Raw genomic sequence first — 26,735 nt, 5'->3', positions numbered from 1 at the left:
GATCTAGTACTATAACTAAAGGTGTTTCTCATAAATGGATATCACATCACCATCGTGATCTGCTCCAGGTTATTATTATCATCAAGTATTCCGAGCAGGTCGGGTTTAGGGTTTTCCTGGCGGCGGACTGCGAGGCCAGGGGTCAATGGTTGCTTATCAGCGGCAGCGGGACATCACCGTCGATTGTTTCGATTGCATCGCATTACGTTACTTTTTCCTTAAAGGGTCAATAGAGGGCGGCCTTGCGATAATTACACTAATATTTACTTCAATCGATCGATTCAATCTCTAATTCTTTTGGAAATTAATTATAGTCTATAGGTACTTTCTGATTATAGCTTTCTATTGGTGTCAAAGGTGAGCCAAATCAAATATAGGACATCGATGAAGGTGAAAATCTTTTAATCCGAGACCTACCCTTGATCTGTTGTATTTATAGACTTTAGGATATTTAGCAAAACATAAAGCTAATGTCTGACTGATGATATGATTTTTCATATTATTGTGAAGAGCATATGAAAATAATACGTATTTTACTTGGAAGAGAGAGAGTCTGCACATTTGAAAGCTGCTACTTCCTAAAGCAAACATGCTCTAAACTCTATAGTCGCTAATCATATTCAGTTAGGGCAGGAGCATAAACTGAGGGAGGTAAACCCTTAAACTTTCAAGTTTTTTAAGGGTTGTTATAAAGGAATTTTAGTCCATCTAAGGGCTAAGGCCACGGCGAGTTACTGTTATTTTTTAAAATAAATATGTATCTTAAAATGATGCGATTATTCTTAATGAAAACTATCGTTTCCAGCTTGTTCTCAGAAAAGTATGGGTTCATTCAAAAAATAAAGAAAAAAGCAATGATATTTATAATTTATTTCAACAATCTGTTAACAACTCGCCTCGCACGGGAATGCACCGGCCGCAGGCGATGAGCAAACTGTTCCTCACATATCGTACAATAATAAGGTATAATACAAACATTGTGATTTAACAAATTCAAAATAACATAATTAAGTAAATCTGGCATTTTATACAATAAATGCACTAAATATTAACAAATTTAGCAATAGGTATCACATTTCAAGGTACAGTGACTCGGTGACGTCACAGCTCGGGCAATGGTCATCACAGACGCTGCGAGTCGTCATGGAGCCGTGAGGTCTCTCACATGAGGTGACATGTACAAAACTGACTCCGAGCAACAGGGTTATTATGTAACTCGGTGTACCATTCAAGATCACAAAAACGAAAATACGACGAAAATCGATGCAGTGACTGATTGTTTGAATGGTACACTGAGATACATAATAAGGCCGCAAGTCCATTTAAGAAATCACCGAATTAGTCACTAAAATTAATTTAAACATATTCTAATACACATATATTGTAGCGAATGGTTTCACTATACATATTATAAAATTAAGAGCAAAAATATTTACAAATCATACAGTTCCAATTAATAAAAAAATTCAAAAAATAGTTTTTTTAAATATGAACCAATATAAATAAAATCCGTGCAAATTTGTGCGAATATATACAGATGGCACAGTCTGGACTAGCTGGCTTGGCAATATAACTCGATAGAACAGTAGGGAACAAATAATCAAACAGTAATAATATATTACAGGCAAATTTCAAATTGAGTAACATCCGTAGACACAGAAAATAGTAGACGAATAAATAAAATGCGTCACTTTCGCTAAAAAAAAGCCAAATTATGCGGACTAGAAACCAGACAAGGCGATTCGATATCCGTTGTCATGAACAACATATCAAATAACTTTGATAATTGTCATATGCCAGTAGAAACATAGTGTGATTAACAAAATTACAATCATAACGTGTTTCAAACTATAGGAAACCAGCAGCGGCGAAGAAACAGGCCGAGTCTTGCCGGATATGTATGAGAAATCAGAGTTTGCATCAAGCGGTATGAATTTCTTTTTTTTTGGAACGTCTTACCTTCGTCATAATTCCATCCTTCACCACTGGTAACCAGTTAGCTTAAAATATATTGATACAAAATGGTTCTGCATAGTGCAGTGTACTTTAGTGTCTTGTGACGTGAACCAAGTCCTAATCGAATATTTTTTGTCTGACACCGGCACGCTAATCAGTCGTCTATTTTTTTTTTCTGTCTACGCTAACATCACAATTTTTAATTGTTTTCATCGCAGCATTATTAACATGAACACAGTTATGAGTAGAAATAAATACACAATATAACGAATAAAACAACCATAATGAGGGAAACAATATAGAAGGTAATGAACAATTAATCTTATAATAACAAACGTATGTAAGGCGCAATTCAATCAATGACACATTTAACATCACCCAGTACTATTTGCTTATATTCTTCATCATTTTATTGATCCGTTCGCAACGCATGTATCAATATTCTGTATTTCTTTCAAAAGAACCAGAAAATTGATGTTTCAAATGAGAATAGATTTGGTGGTTCCGTACATCGTTTATATCTTTATCATTATGCTAGTGGGCAAACGACCTATTGGTAAATGATTACCGCCATGCATGTAATAGTAGGGGAGCCCGGGATGCTAAATTCGCAGTTACTCGAGCGTCATTGGGACCGATTACATTTGGTAGATTAAATTATAGGAAGAATAAATGGTTATTTACTTTTTTCGCTTTTAGCGGTAAAAAAAACTACACACTTTAAAAGCAATTTTTGTTTCTTTGGCTTACTGAAATTGTCAGAAAATTTTAGCAATTGATTAGGAGGTTATTCCTTCAAAATAAGTAAAAAATTAATCGCGCTCGTAACTCAAGAACTGAAATATAGGGTTTTATTTTGTAACTTTGGAACCCTCCCATTCCATTACGTTACGTTCAAATCGTCAGATTTTTAAAATGCACACCTTTATCTTAATCTGACGTGTTGGTTGAGTATTACTGAAGTTAGTTTTTATTTTGGTTGCCCTAAACCCTGATTTTGGCCTGTGAGCTGTAACCGTGAGCCTGAGAGCCTGTCATTAGAAGTTTGTGGCCGTTAACATTGAAATTTAAAGTTTGTTGAAAACGTGTTTTCTCATTGAAAAATTTTTCAATCATGGATCCCAATAAACCAGCGACAGCGAAATCAACGAAACAACAATGTGAAGAAACCATACTTCTTGGCTGGAGTTGAGCAACGCCCCTTGCGCTGCTTTAGATGCATGAGCATGGGGCACACGGGCCCCGTTTGCCCCTCAAAGAAGGACCGGAGCAGACTGTGCTTCCGGTGCGGTGGAGAAGGACACAAGGCGGCGGGGTGCGCGGGCACCATGCGTTGCGCCGTCTGCGCTGATGCGGGCTTGTCGTCGGGGCACATAATGGGGGGCAGCAGCAGCAGTCCAGTGTTTCGGATTGCAACTTTACAAGGCAGCCAAGTTTGAAACGCAAATCTGCACACTTTGGCGTTCCTCCGTCCAGTGTTTCGGATTGCAACTTTACAAGGCAGCCAAGTTTGAAACGCAAATCTGCACACGATGGCGTTCCTCCGTCCAGTGTTTCGGATTGCAACTTTACAAGGCAGCCAAGTTTGAAACGCAAATCTGCACACTTTGGCGTTCCTCCGTCCAGTGTTTCGGATTGCAACTTTACAAGGCAGCCAAGTTTGAAACGCAAATCTGCACACGATGGCGTTCCTCCGTCCAGTGTTTCGGATTGCAACTTTACACGGCAGCCAAGTTTGAAACGCAAATTTGCACACTTTGGCGTTCCTCCGTCCAGTGTTTCGGATTGCAACTTTACAAGGCAGCCAAGTTTGAAACGCAAATCTGCACACTTTGGCGTTCCTCCGTCCAGTGTTTCGGATTGCAACTTTACAAGGCAGCCAAGTTTGAAACGCAAATCTGCACACGATGGCGTTCCTCCGTCCAGTGTTTCGGATTGCAACTTTACAAGGCAGCCAAGTTTGAAACGCAAATCTGCACACTTTGGCGTTCCTCCGTCCAGTGTTTCGGATTGCAACTTTACAAGGCAGCCAAGTTTGAAACGCAAATCTGCACACGACGGCGTTCCTCCGTCCAGTGTTTCGGATTGCAACTTTACAAGGCAGCCAAGTTTGAAACGCAAATCTGCACACGATGGCGTTCCTCCGTCCAGTGTTTCGGATTGCAACTTTACAAGGCAGCCAAGTTTGAAACGCAAATCTGCACGCTTTGGCGTTCCTCCGTCCAGTGTTTCGGATTGCAACTTTACAAGGCAGCCAAGTTTGAAACGCAAATATGCACACGATGGCGTTCCTCCGTCCAGTGTTTCGGATTGCAACTTTACAAGGCAGCCAAGTTTGAAACGCAAATCTGCCCACTTTGGCGTTCTTCCGTCCAGTGTTTCGGATTGCAACTTTACAAGGCAGCCAAGTTTGAAACGCAAATCTGCACACTTTGGCGTTCCTCCGTCCAGTGTTTCGGATTGCAACTTTACAAGGCAGCCAAGTTTGAAACGCAAATCTGTACACGATGGCGTTCCTCCGTCCAGTGTTTCGGATTGCAACTTTACAAGGCAGCCAAGTTTGAAACGCAAATCTGCACACGATGGCGTTCCTCCGTCCAGTGTTTCGGATTGCAACTTTACAAGGCAGCCAAGTTTGAAACGCAAATCTGCACACTTTGGCGTTCCTCCGTCCAGTGTTTCGGATTGCAACTTTACAAGGCAGCCAAGTTTGAAACGCAAATCTGCACACGATGGCGTTCCTCCGTCCAGTGTTTCGGATTGCAACTTTACAAGGCAGCCAAGTTTGAAACGCAAATCTGCACACGATGGCGTTCCTCCATCCAGTGTTTCGGATTGCAACTTTACAAGGCAGCCAAGTTTGAAACGCAAATCTGCACACTTTGGCGTTCCTCCGTCCAGTGTTTCGGATTGCAACTATACAAGGCAGCCAAGTTTGAAACGCAAATATGCACACGATGGCGTTCCTCCGTCCAGTGTTTCTGATTGCAACTTTACAAGGCAGCCAAGTTTGAAACGCAAATCTGCACACTTTGGCGTTCCTCCGTCCAGTGTTTCGGATTGCAACTTTACAAGGCAGCCAAGTTTGAAACGTAAATCTGCACACGATGGCGTTCCTCCGTCCAGTGTTTCGGATTGCAACTTTACAAGGCAGCCAAGTTTGAAACGCAAATCTGCACACTTTGGCGTTCCTCCGTCCAGTGTTTCGGATTGCAACTTTACAAGGCAGCCAAGTTTGAAACGCAAATCTGCACACTTTGGCGTTCCTCCGTCCAGTGTTTCGGATTGCAACTTTACAAGGCAGCCAAGTTTGAAACGCAAATCTGCACACTTTGGCGTTCCTCCGTCCAGTGTTTCGGATTGCAACTTTACAAGGCAGCCAAGTTTGAAACGCAAATCTGCACACTTTGGCGTTCCTCCGTCCAGTGTTTCGGATTGCAACTTTACAAGGCAGCCAAGTTTGAAACGCAAATCTGCACACGATGGCGTTCCTCCGTCCAGTGTTTCGGATTGCAACTTTACAAGGCAGCCAAGTTTGAAACGCAAATCTGCACACTTTGGCGTTCCTCCGTCCAGTGTTTCGGATTGCAACTTTACAAGGCAGCCAAGTTTGAAACGCAAATATGCACACGATGGCGTTCCTCCGTCCAGTGTTTCTGATTGCAACTTTACAAGGCAGTCAAGTTTGAAACGCAAATCTGCACACTTTGGCGTTCCTCCGTCCAGTGTTTCGGATTGCAACTTTACAAGGCAGCCAAGTTTGAAACGTAAATCTGCACACGATGGCGTTCCTCCGTCCAGTGTTTCGGATTGCAACTTTACAAGGCAGCCAAGTTTGAAACGCAAATCTGCACACTTTGGCGTTCCTCCGTCCAGTGTTTCGGATTGCAACTTTACAAGGCAGCCAAGTTTGAAACGCAAATCTGCACATTTTGGCGTTCCTCCGTCCAGTGTTTCGGATTGCAACTTTACAAGGCAGCCAAGTTTGAAACGCAAATCTGCACACTTTGGCGTTCCTCCGTCCAGTGTTTCGGATTGCAACTTTACAAGGCAGCCAAGTTTGAAACGCAAATCTGCACACGATGGCGTTCCTCCGTCCAGTGTTTCGGATTGCAACTTTACAAGGCAGCCAAGTTTGAAACGCAAATCTGCACACTTTGGCGTTCCTCCGTCCAGTGTTTCGGATTGCAACTTTACAAGGCAGCCAAGTTTGAAACGCAAATCTGCACACTTTGGCGTTCCTCCGTCCAGTGTTTCGGATTGCAACTTTACAAGGCAGCCAAGTTTGAAACGCAAATCTGCACACTTTGGCGTTCCTCCGTCCAGTGTTTCGGATTGCAACTTTACAAGGCAGCCAAGTTTGAAACGCAAATCTGCACACTTTGGCGTTCCTCCGTCCAGTGTTTCGGATTGCAACTTTACAAGGCAGCCAAGTTTGAAACGCAAATCTGCACACGATGGCGTTCCTCCGTCCAGTGTTTCGGATTGCAACTTTACAAGGCAGCCAAGTTTGAAACGCAAATATGCACACGATGGCGTTCCTCCGTCCAGTGTTTCTGATTGCAACTTTACAAGGCAGCCAAGTTTGAAACGCAAATCTGCACACTTTGGCGTTCCTCCGTCCAGTGTTTCGGATTGCAACTTTACAAGGCAGCCAAGTTTGAAACGTAAATCTGCACACGATGGCGTTCCTCCGTCCAGTGTTTCGGATTGCAACTTTACAAGGCAGCCAAGTTTGAAACGCAAATCTGCACACTTTGGCGTTCCTCCGTCCAGTGTTTCGGATTGCAACTTTACAAGGCAGCCAAGTTTGAAACGCAAATCTGCACACTTTGGCGTTCCTCCGTCCAGTGTTTCGGATTGCAACTTTACAAGGCAGCCAAGTTTGAAACGCAAATCTGCACACTTTGGCGTTCCTCCGTCCAGTGTTTCGGAATGCAACTTTACAAGGCAGCCAAGTTTGAAACGCAAATCTGCACACTTTGGCGTTCCTCCGTCCAGTGTTTCGGATTGCAACTTTACAAGGCAGCCAAGTTTGAAACGCAAATCTGCACACGATGGCGTTCCTCCGTCCAGTGTTTCGGATTGCAACTTTACAAGGCAGCCAAGTTTGAAACGCAAATTTGCACACTTTGGCGTTCCTCCGTCCAGTGTTTCGGATTGCAACTTTACAAGGCAGCCAAGTTTGAAACGCAAATCTGCACACTTTGGCGTTCCTCCGTCCAGTGTTTCGGATTGCAACTTTACAAGGCAGCCAAGTTTGAAACGCAAATCTGCACACGATGGCGTTCCTCCGTCCAGTGTTTCGGATTGCAACTTTACAAGGCAGCCAAGTTTGAAACGCAAATCTGCACACTTTGGCGTTCCTCCGTCCAGTGTTTCGGATTGCAACTTTACAAGGCAGCCAAGTTTGAAACGCAAATCTGCACACTTTGGCGTTCCTCCGTCCAGTGTTTCGGATTGCAACTTTACAAGGCAGCCAAGTTTGAAACGCAAATCTGCACACTTTGGCGTTCCTCCGTCCAGTGTTTCGGAATGCAACTTTACAAGGCAGCCAAGTTTGAAACGCAAATCTGCACACTTTGGCGTTCCTCCGTCCAGTGTTTCGGATTGCAACTTTACAAGGCAGCCAAGTTTGAAACGCAAATCTGCACACGATGGCGTTCCTCCGTCCAGTGTTTCGGATTGCAACTTTACAAGGCAGCCAAGTTTGAAACGCAAATTTGCACACTTTGGCGTTCCTCCGTCCAGTGTTTCGGATTGCAACTTTACAAGGCAGCCAAGTTTGAAACGCAAATCTGCACACTTTGGCGTTCCTCCGTCCAGTGTTTCGGATTGCAACTTTACAAGGCAGCCAAGTTTGAAACGCAAATCTGCACACGATGGCGTTCCTCCGTCCAGTGTTATGTATGATCGCAGATATCCTGTTACTTTTAGAAAATTGCTTTACTATTAGCCTACTATACCTAATTTAAATACAATTAAAAAAACTGTCGTCATCTCTATTGAACAGAAATGAATATTTATACAAACACAAGAGATTTTTAGAGGGTTATTGGGCTAAATTTAGTATTAAAGCAAATTTTCTTAGTTTATTAATAAAAATAATAAAATATATAATGAAATAATTAAAAATTTCATTTTTTATTTGCATGTAAAAAAAAATAAACGTACCCACCAATATTAAGGGCTCATACTTGGTGGGGGTACTCAACAACGTGCAAGGTAGAGTCCCTTATGTTCAACTGCCGCGCTCGAGTAACTGCAAAAATACCCTCCTTCGGCTCCCCTACTATAATGTTTTCCTTCCCTTAGGTGGTAAGGTAAGCTTTAGATAACTTAATTGTATATTTAACCTACATTATACTATTCACAGTGGAATTCATAGACATTGTAGGGGCACCGCTAGGGGATCATTCAGCCGCTAAGTGTCGAATTTAACCTCTATTTGTTCGAGAATTCGACACTCTGCGGCTACAACCTGGGGGTGCCCCTACAACGTCTATGAATTCCACTGTTAGTTATCAAAAACTTACCTCGCTGTTATAGTCAAGGTCGCACACATATTAACCCATTTGTGAAGTTTTGGTTATAAATCGCAATACATATCCGATGTGGGTGACGCCAAGCTACTCTCATGAGTGGCGCCTACGCGAACTCCTTGCTGAAGTTGGCGTGGAAGGTCTTGAAGCTGTCCAGCATCTCCCGCAGCAGCGGCTCCTGCGGCAGGATGGTGGTGCGGAAGTGGTAGGTGCCGGGGTACTGTCCGAAGCCGCTGCCGGGCACTATGCTGATGCCTGCACACACACACACACCATAGAGGAATCAGATATGGAGATGCATCGCATCCAAGTTCTGCAACTAAATTATGAGTTAAGGTCACACAGAAAATATTTAACACCATTAAATATATTCTATACACAAACTATAGCTTGGCAAACTTGTTCGAAACACTCTCGATGGTCCGCGGCTACAAAGCGCAGTTGACGACATCAAGTTAGTCGCAGGGATTCGCTGGATACAGGCGGCTCAGTATCTTGACGTTTGGAAGTCCCAAAAGGCCAATGTCCTGCAGCGGTCGTCCATCGGCTGATACGATGATGATGACAAGAGACAAAGAAGTACGAGTGGCAGCGGTGGGCGCACTCACCGGTCTCCTCCAGCAGGCGCGAGGCGTAGAAGACGTCGGGCAGCTTGCCCTCCTTGTTCGCCGCCTCGATGGCCTTGGGCGGCAACGTGATCTTGGGGAACGCGTACATGGCGCCCTGCACACGGACGGTATATTACATTTAGTTCCTCATGCCTTATTCACAAATATGTGAAATACCCTCCCAGTTTTACTTTTCACCTATGCAAGCTGCTCGGGAATATTTCTCATAACTCTAATCTTTACCGAAAATTAATTAAAAATGTTCATGATGTTTCGTGTTCTAAAATTAATATTTTCGATATTTCTTTTGTAAATATATCTTAAAATGTGTCCCTTATACGCATCCTTATAATTATGACGTAGCCCAGTTTGACATGGATAGTCGGAATTGTTTAAATTACTTTGTATGAAAACATAAAGAGGTTTTTTTTTTTAGTAAAATAGTAGATTGTTATACAAGGGGCTAAAAAGACCCATTATATACGAGGTATTTTTAGAGCGCCTAAATAGAAACCGAGTTTATAATGGGTTAGCCCCACGTGTTACACTCTGCTTTTCACTACGATTGCGAGAAAATAAAATAGTTTAGTACAATATTCAATGATTTATTTTAATTGAAAATTAAATGTACAAAGTCTACAATTTTGGATATTAAGGGAGATGCTTTTACCCGGTAACATAATTTCCGACTACTGTGAAGATGAATAATGAGTACGTGAGGTAAACGTGGGAGATAATAGTTTAAAAAACTCCTTTCGTAAGTGAATCCATTCGTTGTTGTTTTCTTCACTTATTGAATTTTTCGTAGGCATTCGTAGGTATCGTAGGTAAGTATTTAAGTAAATGTGCTCCGACTTTGATGGTAACAGATTGAAAATTTCATCCATCTCCAAATTAGGATCACCATTCTCACTAGATGAAGACAACAATAACAATTATTGTTGAAAAATATGTAAGTTACGGTCACAAATTTACAATGAATTTCTGAAAAAAATCAAGTGTGTATTATTCACGCCAATTGTTTTTTAATTTTATTTTTTTCACATGAGAAAGAGGCAAGGGTTTACACCGTAAAGGATGTCCCATGTCTTCAAATCTCGCTCTATTCGCAACTCAATAAAAATTAAATAAAAAAATAAACGCATTCCACAGACAAGAACGCTGCATTTCATTACAATTTAAAGTTTTTTATTTATTTTTCAAAACAATCAGTGCCTTACCTATAATGATTCTATTTTCGAATAAAACCTCCTCCGTTTTATAGTAAGCTAGTACTTGGCTAGTACTCGTAACAGACAAGAATTAAAAAAACAAAATTACTTTAGCCCCTAGAGGCTAATATGCTTGTTTAGCCCCGCTATGGAGTGGTAATATGACAGTGTTTTTGAGCAAGAGTAGTGAAAAAAATATTAGTTATGCAGTTCGGCTCCTACAAGTGAAGTCGTCAACAACATTGAAGTTATGGGAAATACTCCCGAGCACCCTGTATTACTCGGTCAAAAGTATAGTACCTAATGATCCAAAAAGACTCGAGTCTTTTAGCTCTTTTTTAAGCCTCTATTTGTTTTTAGGCCATTTGAAGGCTAAAAGACCAAATAGCTCTTTAGCTTTGAGTCTAATTCAATTATGGAGTCTTCGTTTGTAGAACTTCGAGCCCTAATATAAGACTAGCTTTTTGAAAAGGCTCGCGTCTTTTCATAAAGTCTAAAAGGCTTAAAGCATAAAGGGTTTGGAGTCCTAAAGAGTTTAGGCTTTTTTCATTGCGAAGAAATTTAGTACACACGTTTATTATGGATGAGAATGTATGGTTAGCTGTGTGACGTTATTCTAAATCCAATATGGCGGACTAAGTTTTTATGCACTCCTACAATATAGATATGAAATGAAAAGGCTTGCTGAGAGTAACTCGAAAAATAATGTGACGTTACTCTCAATCCAATATGGTAGACTTCATATAAATGACGGACCAAGTATCTTATGCATCCCTACAATATGGGTATTGAATGAAACGGCTCGGTGAAAGCTTTTGTTTAATTTTTAATTTAGAATCTATTTTCATCATTCATTCAATGCCTAGATATCGATCTTGAAAAAAATCGGTGCAGTAATGAGAAATTTCAAAATGGAGGCCTTTTTAAAATTTTGAGATCAGAATCTGTTTTAGTCATTTATGCAATGCCTAGATATCGATTTGAAAGAAATCGGTGCAGAAATAAGAAATTTCAAAATGGCGACTATGTTTTAAATTTTGAGTTAAGAATCTGTTTTTACCATTCATGCAATACCTTTTATATTGATTTTGAAAGAAATCGGTGCAAAAATAAGAAATTTTCAATATGGCGGCCATTTATTTAAATTTTCAGTTAAGAATCTGTTTTCACCATTCATACAATGCCTATTGTATATTGATTTTAAAAGAAATCGGTGCAGAAATAAGAAATTTCAAAATGGGGGCCGTTTATTAAATTTTGAGTTAAGAATCTGTTTTTACCACTCATGCAATGCCTATGTATTAATTTTAAAAGAAATCGGTGCTGAAATAAAAAAGAATCTGTTTTCACCATTCATGCAATGCCTAGATATCGGTTTTGAAAGAAATCGGTGCACAAGTAAGAAATTTAAAAATGGCGGTTTTTTTTTTAAATAATAACATAACTGCATGTCAAACACAGAAAAATCATTAAATAATCTCATACGTGGGTAAATGGTGATTCCTGACAAATCACTGTAAACTGCAAGAACTCGTGCCAATAAAAAGACTAGTCTAAATCAGAAGACCCGCGTCTAAACTACGACTATAAAACTTTAAGCCCTAAAATCGAATCGGACCTATAGAACTCGAGTCTTAAAAAGGGCTCGAGCCTTTTTTACGACTCGAGTCCTTTTAAAAGGCTCTCCATTCGTCGAGCCCTGAAAAATACTCCGAGTCCTAAACATCAGGGCTAAAGGGTTGTCTTTAGGAACACTAGTAGTACCTATATTTACAAAATCAATAAAACAAAACTATGAGCACGCAGTGCGGATGGTGCGGACGTGATTGGAGGATCCAATCACGTTATATTCAAGCAAATATAGCCTAAATATGCAACTGTCGTGCCGGCGTTCACGGACTTAGTGCGGGATGTCGTCCGTTGACCCGGCATATCGGCTCGCCTTAAGCGTGTCGGGGCGAGAGAGTCATTCGAGCGGTCGGCTAGTGTCGTCACGACCCGAGATAGTACGAAATGTTCCATCAGTAAGGTGGGGAGTAGTGGGAGACCGTTAGGGCCGCCTAGTTTATTCTTGTTGAGACGTTGATTTGAGTGGAGAAGGGGAGTGTTATAAGACGTTTTTAAGCCTACCTCCTTCGGTCACAAGTCCGTGACTTCACTCAAGGTCTCTGCCACTTGAGGATTTATTGGTAACATACATAAAGGCCATTGTTAAACCTGATAGGTTTCCAATTAATAATTGTGCTTTGCTCTTTAAATCCGCTTCTGATGTCTACCCGTTTCCGACACGCGCATCGTTAGTTAGTTAGTCAGAGCGGATGTATGTAGTGGGTAAGATATGTAGGTATGTAATGGCTCCACAGGTGACGTAGGTAGCTACACACAGAGTAACAAAAGCGTCGACACAAATGCGCCCACCTGCACGATGTTGCACTGGAAGCCCTCCATCTGGTTGAAGGTGTCGGCGATCATCTGCGCGCGCTGCTTCAGCGAGTCCAGCACCGCCGTCTTCTCCCGCAGCCACAGCGCGTGCGACGGCTCGCCCGGCGCCGGCGGCTTGGCCTGCGAGCACACGCACACGTCAGCGGCTGAGCCAGCGGGCGACGGCGCCGCGGCGGACACTCACCACGCAGTCCACGGCCGCCTGGCCCAGCACGGAGGGGCACAGCATGGCGGAGATGCACTTGTACAGGTTGGCCTGCACGTCGGGCGCCACGTTGACGAGCTCCACCCAGCCGCCGCGCAGCCCGCACTCGCCCATGTAGCCCTTGCTCACGGACATGAACGACGCCAGCTCCAGCTCGTCGTACGGCGCGCCCATCTCCGTCATCACCTGCAATCGGACAGTTCCCTCGATCAACATTTATACAAATTATATTTAATTCGTTTATTTTAAGTTGTGACGGAAACTCAAGGCGGACTCCGGACATCACGCCTAAGACTGCCTGTCCACCAAAGCGAAGCGAAGGAGCGTAGCGGAGAAACGGACTAATGCGGAGCGAAGTTGTACTGTGTCTGTTCACTGGAGCGGAGCGAGCGTGCGGAGAGAGTTGCAGACTATGTTAAATAAATAAATGTTAAATTTAATTTATTTAACCCCGCTCCGCTTACCAATTATACATGTTTTTTTAAGTTAGCTCGTAAGTTAAGGTAAGAGGAGCGGAGATTTTGTGCAATCCTATTGGTTAAAATTTCTCCGTTTCACAGCTCCGCTGCCTCGCACCGCTTCGGTGGACTTGAGCATCTAGGAGGCCAGCTATCGGCGCAGACTACTTCGCACGGATAAGCCAGCCGGTGTCGAGGCACCTATAATCCCAAGCTCTGTTGGGACTTTTGCTTGCGCATTACCTACCCAACACCACTTGTAGAATGAGACGCTCGACAACGTCCTTTCGGAATTTGACCGACAAAGTCCTTTCGGAATTTGACTTCCCAGTTTACATTATCACAAGCTTCACAGCGCTGTCGCAGGAGAAGACGAGGTCCACGATTTACAATATCTTTACATGACGAAAACGATTACAACAATGATACATCGATTCTTCTACAGTTCTAATAAACGCGTTAGATCATTGATCTTACACTCTGTCAGTCAGGTCCACATCACACACGACTGTCAGCAGACGTACCTTCTTGAAGGAGTAGAATTTGCTGCCCTGCGCGTACACGTTGTCCTGGTACACCTCGTCCGCGAACAGGAACAGGCCGTGCTTGTGCGCGAACTTGATGATGGACTCGATGTTGTCGCGCGTCAGCACCTGCGGCAGTGGACCACGCGGTGGTGAGTGGTGGTCAGTGAACAACTCGCTTATAATGTCCTCCCGACCCATAACTCAAAGGCAAAGTCAAAAATATTCTATTCAATAAATTCCAAAGATAATTTTGAATCGTTAAATCTATATTTCTTACTATTATCATGCTGAAGATCCACTACATTACAGCTATTTTCATGTATTATATAATGATTTATTTATTTTGCTATCATCCGCGAAAAGTCGACGAACCCATGCGACAACGTCACCCAGGTCCGACAAAATACTCTCTACGTACGTTTCACTCAGAAACCGGAGTATCCTCAGGAGATGTTGACTCTACAACGTGATACTAATCATGATGCACTTCCGTAAAGTAACGCCTGCTTCTATCCAATATTTTCATGTAGTTTTTTGCACTATAGCTCGCTTTTTAAATTTAAATTTAGCTTTCATTTAGCAAGGATGCAATACCCTTAGACGAATTATATTTTTTTTTGGTAAACTACCCTCCTCCCAAATTGTATCAATAACAAGGTTATTAAAAGTTGTTTCTAACCAGTTGTTTTTTTTACTATTGCTTAATAATATACAACTTAACAGCCACAATGTCGTACAAATTTCGTGATTCATTGTCTCCTTCCAATGCTCAGAAAATTTTATTGCCTGGTAACCCAGTTAGCTAGCTAGCAATTAAACAATTTCGTAAATAAAAAAGTTGAACGTCTCATCAAGATAAAGCTTAACTTATTTAACTTGATAGTTATCACTTATAAAGGGAAATGCCCACCGGCCCAGGGAAACCAGGTATACCCCCGTATAAAAGTATATGGAGTACTCTCTCTCTTTGACAGAGAGTAGTTTTATTCGGCCCTATGCACCGCCATCTGTTAAAGAACTTAAAGAAAAAAGTCACGATATGCAGTATTATCCCCTAATAAAGTACTACACACCTGTCCGGTGGGGTTGCCGGGGTTGATGACGACGAGCGCGCGCACGTTGGCGGCCGTCAGCGCCGCGCCGCGCGCGCGCTCCAGCTCGTCCACGCTGAGGCCCCAGTTGCTGGCCTCGTCCAGGTAGTAGCTCACCAGCTGCAGCCCGTACTCCGCCAGCGACGCCGAGTACAGCGGGTACTGCGGGATCGGCACCATCACGCCTGCCCAGGGAACGCACTCGTCAACTTCTCGCGCGTATTCTCTACGGACTAGTGCGCCGCGACGGTGATTGTACCATCAGTTTGTGGTAGAGGAATCACCTCGAGCAGGTCCCAGGACTTGTGTCCTTGGGTGTAGGTTTAAGGGATGTTCACGCTGCCTAACAAAGAACTGAACTCAAGTCATCAAACATCCTCTTATTTATACCATCACTATTGCAACAACTTTGTTACTCCTCGCACTCAAGGAACTCGTAACTCTATCTACACTATCCTACTTAGATAGAATCAGGGCCCCCGTTTATTTGCTTTGTGTCATCATAATGATACACCGTAAATATTTCCTTAATCTATAGTGTTTCTTTTCTATTGTAGTGAATCTGTATCCACATCCTGGCCAGGCCTAAGCGCAGGCTCACTGCGGCCAACTAGTTTTTTTGATTTCTGGGGATAAAAGCGCACCCTTCTTAATTATGAGATCTAATGAAAGATATAGAACAGTGCTCCATACCTGATTCAGGAACTCAAGCACCTGGAGAACCGGAGCTTCCAACCAAACAGCCCTAGTTAGTTAGTTAGTTAGTTTAGTCAGTCGAGACTGCCTGACTGAGTACTAAGGCTTGGAGTCAGTGCGAGAGCGACTACCCACCGGACGTCTTGCCGCCGAGGTCGTTGCAGAAGAGCTGCAGCACGCTCTTGATGGAGGTGGAGGCGCCGGAGGACAGGCACACGTTGTTCCAGTCGCAGGGGTGGCCGTCGCGCCGCGCGATGTACTCCGCCACGTGGCGCCGGATCAGCTCGATGCCGTGCGACGCGGAGTACGAGCCCACCGACCCGCCGCTGCAACGACACACGACCACAGCTCGGCAGGGTCCAGTGGTAATCAGCTGAACATCAGCGCAGTATGTCCATACATAGTGGTGTTCTGATGCTTAGACCACTTTTGGTTTTTGATTTGCCAAAGTGGTCTAGATATCAGGCACTACAATTATGTTAAATGCGGCACAATTTGTTAAATAAATGTTTTTTTCTTTCTTTCTCCCTTAGTGTCGGTTTTGTGGACAGAACCGCAAAAAGATAACTCATTACCTAAATTACTTGGAGTGGGATATAAACTTTAAACCAGCGTTGCATGATCTCTTCTATAAGGGAGCGTGCAGCAGTATGCTAACCTGAGTTTATAATTTTAGTTAGTACCATACATTGTTCGATAATGCACTTTGCTTCTACAACCTCGTGCTTCTACTTGAGTATTTTAAGTGGTAGAGGCGCCAGGATAGTACATACTCAACTTTAGAGATTTCTGGTGTGTCTAAAAATTTACTAATAAAATCATGTAAAGAACGAAAATATCCTATTTCTTTCTCCATAATTCCCTCAAAATTTGACATTTATTAGATGCCTTCCCGTCTAAAACTGTGACGTAGAGCGACGAGAGAATAGTGTGGTACATCACCCTCTAGACGCCCAAGACACTCACCCGCAGGCGTCGAGCAGGTCCCTGGCGCGCTGCTTCACGTCCTCCGGGAAGTCGCCCTTGTCGATCAGCTCAGGCAGGGACACGCACGCCAGCACCTGAGGGACACGACATTTTTAACTACCCACAGTTCTATTTGATATAAAAATATTATAACATTGTAGGAAATAGTTGTCTGAGACGGATATAGCGTCACTTGATCTCGTGTTGGCTCTTGCCGACGCTAGGTGGCGGGACTCGTTTCCGTAAAGAGTAGGGATTTAGAGGGTTAGCGATCGGTTGGCGGGAACGACTTGCGATATAGGGCGCTCGTCGTACGGTCGGCTTCAGTATGCTCGTGGCTCTCGAGCCGTCCACATTTCTTGTTGTGTGTGTTGGGCTAATTCTTTATGGGTTACTTGGGATAGGCGGGGAGAGGGACTTGAGTGGAAAAGGAGTGTTAGTCGACAGTCAAAGGATCCTTTAACCCTACACACGACGTTCACAAATGCGTGACTCCACTCAAGATCATTATCTACCATTCTAGGGTCTTATTTTGGTTACAGTTTGATTTGTTAATTAAGTTGTCCTGAGAAATATTGTAAATAATAACCGTTGTTCAACATTGGTTTTCTTATTTTTTAAATCCACTTTTGAAGCTTCTTCTTCTTCTTTCTGCTAAAAGCATATTTAGGTACTTCGATTAAATGGAAAATATCTTGAGATCTTTATTAAAATAACATTACCGCACGTCTGTTTCTCTCTGTATCTTGGGGTTACATTACGGATCAGTGGGTGATTCAACAGCATACCCTGTATTGGAAATGATTTGATTTCATCTTTAAATTTATGAAAAATCGCCTACTTTTTTCCTAAATGATTGCGCATCGGGATCATCCTCCTCGACAAGAGCCGAGTTATAGTTGACTTGACTCGCAGCAGTCATCATCAGATCATGTCTGCTGCGAGTCAAGTAAACTATCTTCGGCTGCAACACGAAATTTAATAGGTACATCAGTTATTTGTGTTACAATTTGCGGTAACTACCGTCCTAAAAATTAATAAACCTAATCAGCTATCCACCCAGCAGCTCACCTGTCTAATAAACGTGATGGGCTTTTGTCCCATAGCGTGGGCATCCCCGATGTTTGCTCGGATCACCTTCTTGAATGGTTTCTGTGCCCCCTGAAACAGTTACAGCGTATATTTTATATTTAATCAATTAACCAGCAGCTTATAATTATAGGTAAGAATATGATTATAAAGTTTTAAACTATGATAGAAGTATAAAATACTCTCTTAAGCCCGTATTAACAGACGAATTTGAAGTTCAAGCTATACTCCGCGCCACGAAACAAGTCCCGTAGACGCGGCGCTAATGTCTTAATGGCGCTCATTATCACTTGGTAATGGCGGTCTTATTGTCATTTGTATAAGACGCTGCCAATTTTACTTCAGGTTGTAGCCGCGGGACTTTCGTGGTGCGGAGTCTACTTGAGCTTATAATTGTGATGTGTCTAACTCCACACTGGACTCATATATCATGCGCTCGAGTTGAGTAACATCTGTTAATACGGACCTTGCAGACCTAAACGTAGATGACGTCGGTTCCTGTTGTGCGGCCATGCCATGCTGACTTTTGAATAGCGATTAGCGACATCTATAGACACTCGAATTGAATGCTATACAATTTCATACAGGCAACAGTTTGTCGACGAATCGAGGTGAAATAAGAAGACATCCAACACTGCCGTTGTTCGCTAAGTAAAGTTTAGTAAATTATAAATGGTGTTGACTTCAGTACATATTGGGTTATCCCAGAAATCAATAAGTAGTTATCCTTTAGCACGTTTCCTCTATACGAAGAAACATCGTGAATATTGAATGAAGTAAGTCTAGTAGACACAAGTGAAGGCAGCGTTCGCTTTATTACAGTGACCTTGAACGACCCCTACTTACGGCGGCACCCTTACGTAAGCCAGTATATACGAACTGGCGTATTTTGTTTAGCTTACAAACATTTTAGCACACAGCAATCGATTAGCAACTTCTTCGACTTAGTATACCGCAGTCCTTGCCCCATTAGTTGAGTGATCTGCATGCGGCTACGGAGCCTGAGCTCGGGCGCTCGAGTCCTGGGAATTCCAAGAAATTCTCAACAGTATAGGGAGTTGGAAATCTTGTGATATAATACCCTCGTGCCTAGGAGTACGTTATACGTCAGCCTCGGCAACTAAGCCTACCACCCTCACTGCCGTAACAGTAAGGGCGGCGCTAGTTACCAAAATCCCTTACTTTATAAGGAGACAGTGATTATAGTCAAAGATTAAGCTGATGGCATCTGAAGAACCTTCTACCTGATAGGTAAATGAACATAATAAAAGCAGGTTTTGATTTGCACTCTACGCTACAATAGCCGTTTACAATGGCAAATTAAAAATCCCACTGTAATGAATGAAAATGAATTGTAGAACACGGTTAATAAATTCTACTTTACTTTGATATTACGCTAAACGACTCTACCATTGGTAACATGCAATGCTCAAGGTCTAACAAAGAAAAGATTCATAAAATTATATTCGATATGAAAATGGCACATCAAATAGTGCAAAGTAACACAAAAACGTGTGGAGCTGACGTAAGCCACAGACGATCAAGTTTACCGTTTAGTTTATAGTGAAAAAAATATCAAAATCATATTTTGGTTATCATTATAATTTCGAATTTTTTTCACTATTAACATGCTCACATTACAATTAGAAACGCGCAAGTTTGTGTGTAAGTGTGTGTGTATGTGTATAAGTGTGTATGTTTGTTCCTCCTTTGCGATTGCTACTGAAGCGATTTGGCTGAAATTCGGAATGGAAATGGATTTTACTCTGGATTAACACATTTTCATCCCGGAAAAAGCCATGGTTCCCACGAGATTTGTGAAAAACTAAATTCCACGCAGACAAAGTCGCGAGCGTTTGCTAATGTTAGCATATTTTGCTTATTTCCCGCTCCTCTGTTTTGTAATGCCAAGGTATTTCAACGCTGTATAAGTTTTGTGCCTCCTTACGTTTGGTTTACGATTACTAAATCCAATGTAAGTAACGCATCGTGGCTTTTAATAAAGTAACGTGTTACATAGGACGTGGGTTCGTTTCGAAGTTTGGATTGATTCATCGATCGGTCACATATCGCCTGTTATCACAAGTCCAGCGCCAGTCCGGAGGTACGTGAGTGACCTCAGACCGATGCTCTATTGAGTAATGAATGACAATTCTGTCCAATAGAGCCATCATGACATAATATGATTGTTTACAATCATCTATTACCTTACAATAACCAATAATTTACTATTTTTTTACGTAGTTGAAGTGTTGAAAGTCAAGCCTTATTACACAACGGTATGCAAATACAATTTATCAATAAAAATAAAAAGCTAAATATTCATAGAGTTAATGAACAATGCAATATAATTATTTAATTACAATCTATTATTGAATAATTGTTTAGGTATATTACATTGTATTATATTTTATACGATTTAATAACCATTTTCTATTGTTTATTAATTTATTACACTTTTTTTTGTTTCTTTTCTGTGTTTTTGCTGTAGATTCACCGCTGTGTTTAAAATCACCGGTAGCTTGGGGATTGATTGAGCTCAAAGGCCAGACCAGACCAGCTCAAAGGCAAGAAACATAGACGGGACCGGATAGACTTTTAAAAGCCTCGAACCTCGGACTTCGGCTTGGAGACTTTAGAAACCCCGTCGGTTCAAGTTTGAGTATATGTCCTGATACCCCCGTGACCATAATCAGAATCTTTCAGGTGAAGTATGAAATCGTGGACCACATTTACGTCCGGGAGTTACGCAGAGGTTGATTGTGTTAAGAAAATGTTGTCTGTGGTTATGTCACCTTATGGGTTGCAAACCAAAGAATAGATTGCGGACATTGCCTCCCACAGCAAAGAGTTTTAAAATTTACATGTGCCCGCCAACCTGCCAACATTCGAACAGTGTGGTAGGTCCAAGCTCTATATGCTCTCTTCTATAAAGAGACCTGGCCCTGTAACGTGTCGTTAAAGTAGGCTGATGAATGATGAATGTATAGACTATAGGTGCCTTGGCAATACATGATATTCTGTTGAGTTGAGTCATCGTAAGACAACTAACTTGTTACGTCCATACAAAGGATATAGTAACTCAGCCGGACGCGGTGGTGGGGTCGGGCAATCGATATCAAGTGACCTGGATTGCCCAGAATGTATTGTAGGATCAAATAACATCGCAGTTTAGTCAAAACAATATTATTAAGGCTTGGCTTATTCATTGTTAAACTTTTCAAACAAGTTAGAACAAAAAGTACAACACTTTCGTCTTTCAGTACTCTCTTACACACGGCCTTGTGCATTTGAGCTGGACATAAGTTACATTTCATACTGGAAACATGCAAAAGTCCCGCGTGACTCGTGAGAAACAGAAATTCACGCGAACAAATTTACGGGCGTCCGCTAGGGAACAGGAAATACTGTCATTAAATTCTAATACGAATGGGTACTTCTCTCCAAAAGTTTCTGCCTAGATTACCGATACGGCCAATCCGCACTGGGCCAGCGTAGGAGCCTATTGCCCTAACCCCTCCAATTCTGAGAGCAGACTCGTGCTTAACAGTGAGCCGAATGAATGTAAATGATGATGATGATGAAACTGAAACTGATACAAAACAGACAACACACGTGACTATAAAACAGCTAAAGCCTACTAGAAATGAATGCTTTAGTTACTCTTACAAAGAGCATCACAGTTACAGTCACGTTGCGCCGCAAATTACTTATTAACATAAATTAGTCGCACTGACGCTTCAAGTTACGAGCGTCAATTCCATTCAAGGGTATTTTTTACGGAAAATGACCATTAAATTCGTACTTCTTTTCCTGCTACAGATTTTTTATGATGATGATTGTTGAAACTAGCAGAAGCACCTCGAGTGCCGAGAGTGTCGAGTGGTAATATGACCTATTGCCTAAGTACCAACAGTACCTAGAGCAAAGCTTCGCAGGCAAACGAGAAAAACGTTTGCCCTTAGCTCTACAATCTGAGGCACAGCTTTAAACCTCATATACCTGAAATTCCAATGGCGAATTCTCTAAAAAATCTCAACAGACTAAATCAAATTGGGAAAAAGAAATAAATGATAATAAGCATTAATTTTTTACTTCATGATCTAGACTCTAGAGTTTGACAACTAGCAATTAGTTCATGCTAAAAATCGAACCTGGGACCTACTCGTTCATACCACTCAACAGTAAGTTGAAACACGTAATAATTTTTGATTAGTCAACATCATGTCAACACAGCTATTACGAGATACTTGAAAGTGGAGTGCAGCAAGCATCTGTTATCAGCTTATCAGTTCCTTATCTCGCTCGTAAATACTCCTACTCGTACATACAACTGTGATTTGAATCTCATTTTTCTGGTTTATCTGAACATTTCCTACGTGTGCTAGATTGAACTGGTGCGAACTATGTAAATTCAAATAATCTAAACGAGATAAAAGTTTCGACAACCTCTTGAACGCAGCGTTGAATGTTGTTTTACAACGGTCCGACATTTGACTCCTGTCTATATATCGACTTGGATCTTACATGAAGCCAGTCGTGGCTATTCGACAAATCGTTCCGATGTGATACAACGCCGCCTGACCTAGACTTCAATCAAGGATTGGAACTACACTCCTCCCGCGTTAGCGGGCTACTCATCTGAAACTTCATCGCATATTCGTAACATCAGGTGAGATCGCACATATGTGATAATTTGTCTATGAACAAAAATCACACTAATACGAGTATTATAAATGCGAAAGTTTGTGTGTGTGTATAATTGTTCCCCCATTGTGCTGCGGATTTGGCTGATATTTGGAATGGAAATAGATTATACTTATACTTTTTATCCCGAAAAAGTCCATGGTACCCGCGGGATTTAAAAAAAATTTAATTCCACGACGTTAGTACATTCACATTGTCATAGGAGTTGGACTTCGACCCTGATACTCTTTGCCTGCTTTCCCATTACCTTGGCCTAATAATGAAACTCTCTCTGATGTAGTTCATGATAGCAACGCGCGTCTAGCGAATGTCCCCATTGGGATGAGTATTTTTAACGCATGCCGGCTTGCAACCGCCGTGTTTATTTTGTGATCAGTGAAAATTCCTCAAGGTCGGTCTAGTTAGAGGGGAATTTTCCAAAGGTTTGATTATGTTATTGGCAAATTTTCATTTCACTGTTCTTCGCGACGTGTTCGCTATAAATCTTCATCGGTCGCATGCGTTCGTGTGTCATTTGCAAATGGTATTTTGTAGTTTTTTTTTTGTTGAAATACAAAAACGTTGGAGCCAATGCATAAACAAGCCTCTGACCAATTGCCAATGAAAGCATGCTCCTATATTAAACCACATATAAGTATCAACAATAGTCAGTATAGTCTCTCTCTGAAACATGCGGCATGCAATGAAAGGCCCACAATCATATTAATGGCCCACAAGCTATTCCTTAAAGAGAGGGAATATGGAGATTAGACCCACCATGCTGCTAAAAGGTTAGAATGTTAATATAATATTAACAATCACTATCAGATGTTAATAAGAACACCCGGGACCTACAGCTTACAGTGCTCTCCAAGGCACAGGGATGTTACACCACCAACTTTCCAATTTTAAGCTGAGAACTTTTACTGGTAATTTTTAAAAGAAAGAAAAGCTCAACACTTCTTAGACCGCCCCCAGCCACAGCCACTGACACTGGTACATTAAGAACCAAAGTCCCTAAGACTGACCACTGAACAAACAATTTATAGTTATTACATCTGTAGGTTAACAAAGGTTAAAACAAGTATTACGACAATATTGATTTTTCTTCATAATTTTTCCTTGAATTTTCTGTTGATAAATTAATAGTTATTCAGCTATTCAAGATAGACTTAAATTCCAACAATTCATTGACCATAAAATTAGTTTAACCATTTGAGACATAAATACTTTGTATACGTAACTAGCTTCACATTGTTTAATATGTACCTAGTAAAATAGCATGAAGGAATCTCTCATATTGGTTAAAATACACAAAATTAACATCTACAACAAATTTTTTATATGTACCTATTTATGTAAAATAGCAGGAATTACTCATATCGCTTTAAAATACATAACAATCTAAAACAAAAGTCCATATGAAATTACAATCAAAATAGCATAAGACAATGCAGTCCATCACGCAGCACTCCTCAGTACATGGCTAGTATTTGTGCAATTATGTCATATCTGCAAAGCTATTTCTGATAGGGAGCTATTATTGGAACCACATCACGTTTCCACGCAACTGTTGGAAGGTAATAAGTTTGCTGTAGGTGCCTCGCTAATATAAATATGTGGCTAGTTCAACCAAAATACAAACAGTACAGAGAAGGTCAAAAGTAAAGTAATATACAGTTAATTAAAAATAGTTAATAAAAATCAAGTTTTTAAAACTATAACCCGACTATGTAACAAAGGGGTCTATAAGAACAAACCAAGAAAATAATCAAAATGGTAAAACCGTGGTCTTACTCACTAAATTACCTGGGCGGCCATTATTACAAATCATTTGACACCTCGTTCATAAAAAGTTCAGAATTTGAGGAGCTATCTTGGAACATGCAATACATAAGACTGCCAAAATCATTACCCTTTATTTAAAAAAGGTATAAAGTTTCTTTAATAAATAAAGCACATTTTTATGCCTGACTTGTATGACTAGCACATGTAAAACGTTGTGTGACTGGAACAAGTGGAAACCAAGACTAAGGACTTATATTATTTGATTTTGTAACAATCTATCTACACAGATTTGTACAAAATGTGTGTTCAGGTATGCATGTGTATATCTCAGAGGATGTCAGCATTAAGTCCTAGCGTGCTTCTCATGTACTCGGCAGCTGCTAGCAAGTACCAGATAGAGAAGAAATAGCAGTTTACCTGGTTACATTATATCTGTAATACTCATGTTTATAGCAACAATAAAAGTTGTGAGCACTATCACACCTCCCCATATCTTACAATAATCCCCATATATATTGCTTATTGCACTCAATAAAGATAACAGTTAACGATACTCCTAATTTGTCTCCATGTCACAAGTATTTGCATGACATACATTATTGTTTAATTAGCTATAGTGTGAATGAATCAGGTAGGCGAAAATTGAAAATCAAGCTTCGCTAACATAAAATAGATTTTCTCAATCAAAGTGGTTGGTTGAAAATCATTTTTTAACTCATAAGGTAAGCTTGCTTTTTTGAAGGACCTTTTGTAGGAAAGTTTGCAGATTCAATTTTCATATAAAAGAGTAACCAATTTACATTTCTAACACACTACAAATAGACTGAACTTTTGTTCAACATTATTCTGACAATTGGTTAAGAAGCCAGTGTGAAAATAAAGTAAGACTGCTATTTATGTCTCATTTATGATTTATAACTGATACATTTGGTGGTAGTTTTTGCACTTGTGTTTGCTAACAGCTGTGTGCCTGTGTTAGTGAATATATGTGAAACTATATGTTATAACATCTTGTTATATGCACAGTCAATAGACTGTTTGTATGTGTTAATACTTATTTATAGTACTTAGTTAAGTATTTTAATGAGAAGAGGAAGTTAAAATATGTTACTGTTAAATTTTCTGGGAATTTGATTGTTTCTGCAACATATTTATTACTAGCGGACGCCCGCGACTTCGCCCGCCCTTAGACCTATTTAATCAATCCCTATCGCAAAATCTGTTCTTAGTGGATACATACTAACTATAAACTACCTCTCTGCCAAATTTCAGCTTTGTACAGCGAGCGATTTTCGAGGTTTACTTATTTTTCCTATAGCTGATTTCAATTCTGTGACTGAATAGTCAATTGAAGTTATACCCACTATTCAAGGTGCTTCAATAGGTAATTTACATGTTTTTATTTGTGTTTAAACAAATATGACTCAAATTATGTGTTAAATGTACATACAGCAGGATGTAGGTAGTTTAACAATAATGAATTGAATAAAATTCACGAGTCTACGACCTTGAGGGTTTAATAGCTTTCGAATTGTTTTATCAAACGAACAGGCTTTCAATTAAGTACTAACTGTTCTACATGTCTTTCACTGATGAAGTAATATAAACAGGTTTTTTAACAGCCGGCGTACCTTTTCCAGTTCCTTCATGATTTCCGTCGCCCGGATGACCAGGGGCCCGCGGACGGCATACTCCAACTTTAAAATGTTGGGGTTTATGTTATCAATGGTCAGCGCCTTCGACATTTTTCTCACGCTCACGAAAGAGTTCCTGTGTAGAGTAACACCGCGCTCCGCAGAGTCCGCTGGTCGCGTCGCGCCGGTCAGGAGTCGACTGGCGGCGGCGCGGCTTATCATCATTTTCATCGATGACATTTTCCCTAATCAGTGACACCTCCACCGCTAAACACTATTGTAAAATAAAATATCCTAGAAAGTTTGTAGCACCACTTAATATGACTGTTTTTATAATTAATAACCCGTAATAAATTGTCTTGAAATTCGAATCACATTCTTAATGGATTTATGTAACACATAAATGCAGATAACAGAGTCAATATCGTTTTTGTGACGGTTGGTGTTAGGTGTTTACATACTCTTCTTTGGCGATGGTGCGACGATTTTTCGTTGGTGTGAGCGGGACGACAAGACTCTATTGTTGCCACTCTTTAGAAAAAAATGGCAAAAGTTTTACAAATTCCTATTTCCAAGGATAATTGAAAAAAAATGGTATTATTTCCCGGGGATTTGATATTTTAAATAAAACGCCCAACCTTATCAACTTCCAAATAAGAAATGATAGCATCAGTTTACATAAAATAGAATACACTGCGTGAGTAGTAAGTGACGAATGATTTAAAATAAATAGTAATTTAATACGCATTTACGATTAGAATGACCTTTAAATGGGTTATCTACGATCTTGTAAACACAATATTATTGTAGTAAATTAATAATATTAGTGATGTGAT

The 26,735-nt window shown here is 41.0% G+C and overlaps 1 protein-coding gene across 1 annotated transcript; it reads right to left on the bottom strand.

The window, feature by feature from the left end:
- Positions 1-7,808: 7,808 nt before the first annotated feature.
- LOC112047496 (alanine aminotransferase 1) lies at positions 7,809-26,350 on the bottom strand. The gene is made up of 10 exons (XM_052885786.1): positions 25,897-26,350; positions 17,774-17,863; positions 16,703-16,797; positions 15,872-16,062; positions 15,023-15,225; positions 13,947-14,075; positions 12,944-13,150; positions 12,736-12,879; positions 9,107-9,221; positions 7,809-8,753 (listed from the first exon to the last, which is right to left on the bottom strand). The coding sequence occupies exons 1-10, from the start codon at positions 26,137-26,139 to the stop codon at positions 8,605-8,607; spliced, it is 1,566 nt and encodes a 521-aa protein (XP_052741746.1). The 5' UTR covers positions 26,140-26,350; the 3' UTR covers positions 7,809-8,604.
- Between the last annotated feature and the right edge of the window lie 385 nt (positions 26,351-26,735).

The sequence above is a fragment of the Bicyclus anynana genome, chromosome 15 (assembly GCF_947172395.1).
Source record: "Bicyclus anynana chromosome 15, ilBicAnyn1.1, whole genome shotgun sequence".
NCBI lineage: Eukaryota > Metazoa > Arthropoda > Insecta > Lepidoptera > Nymphalidae > Bicyclus > Bicyclus anynana.
This window is presented reverse-complemented; position numbering and strand designations above follow the sequence as displayed.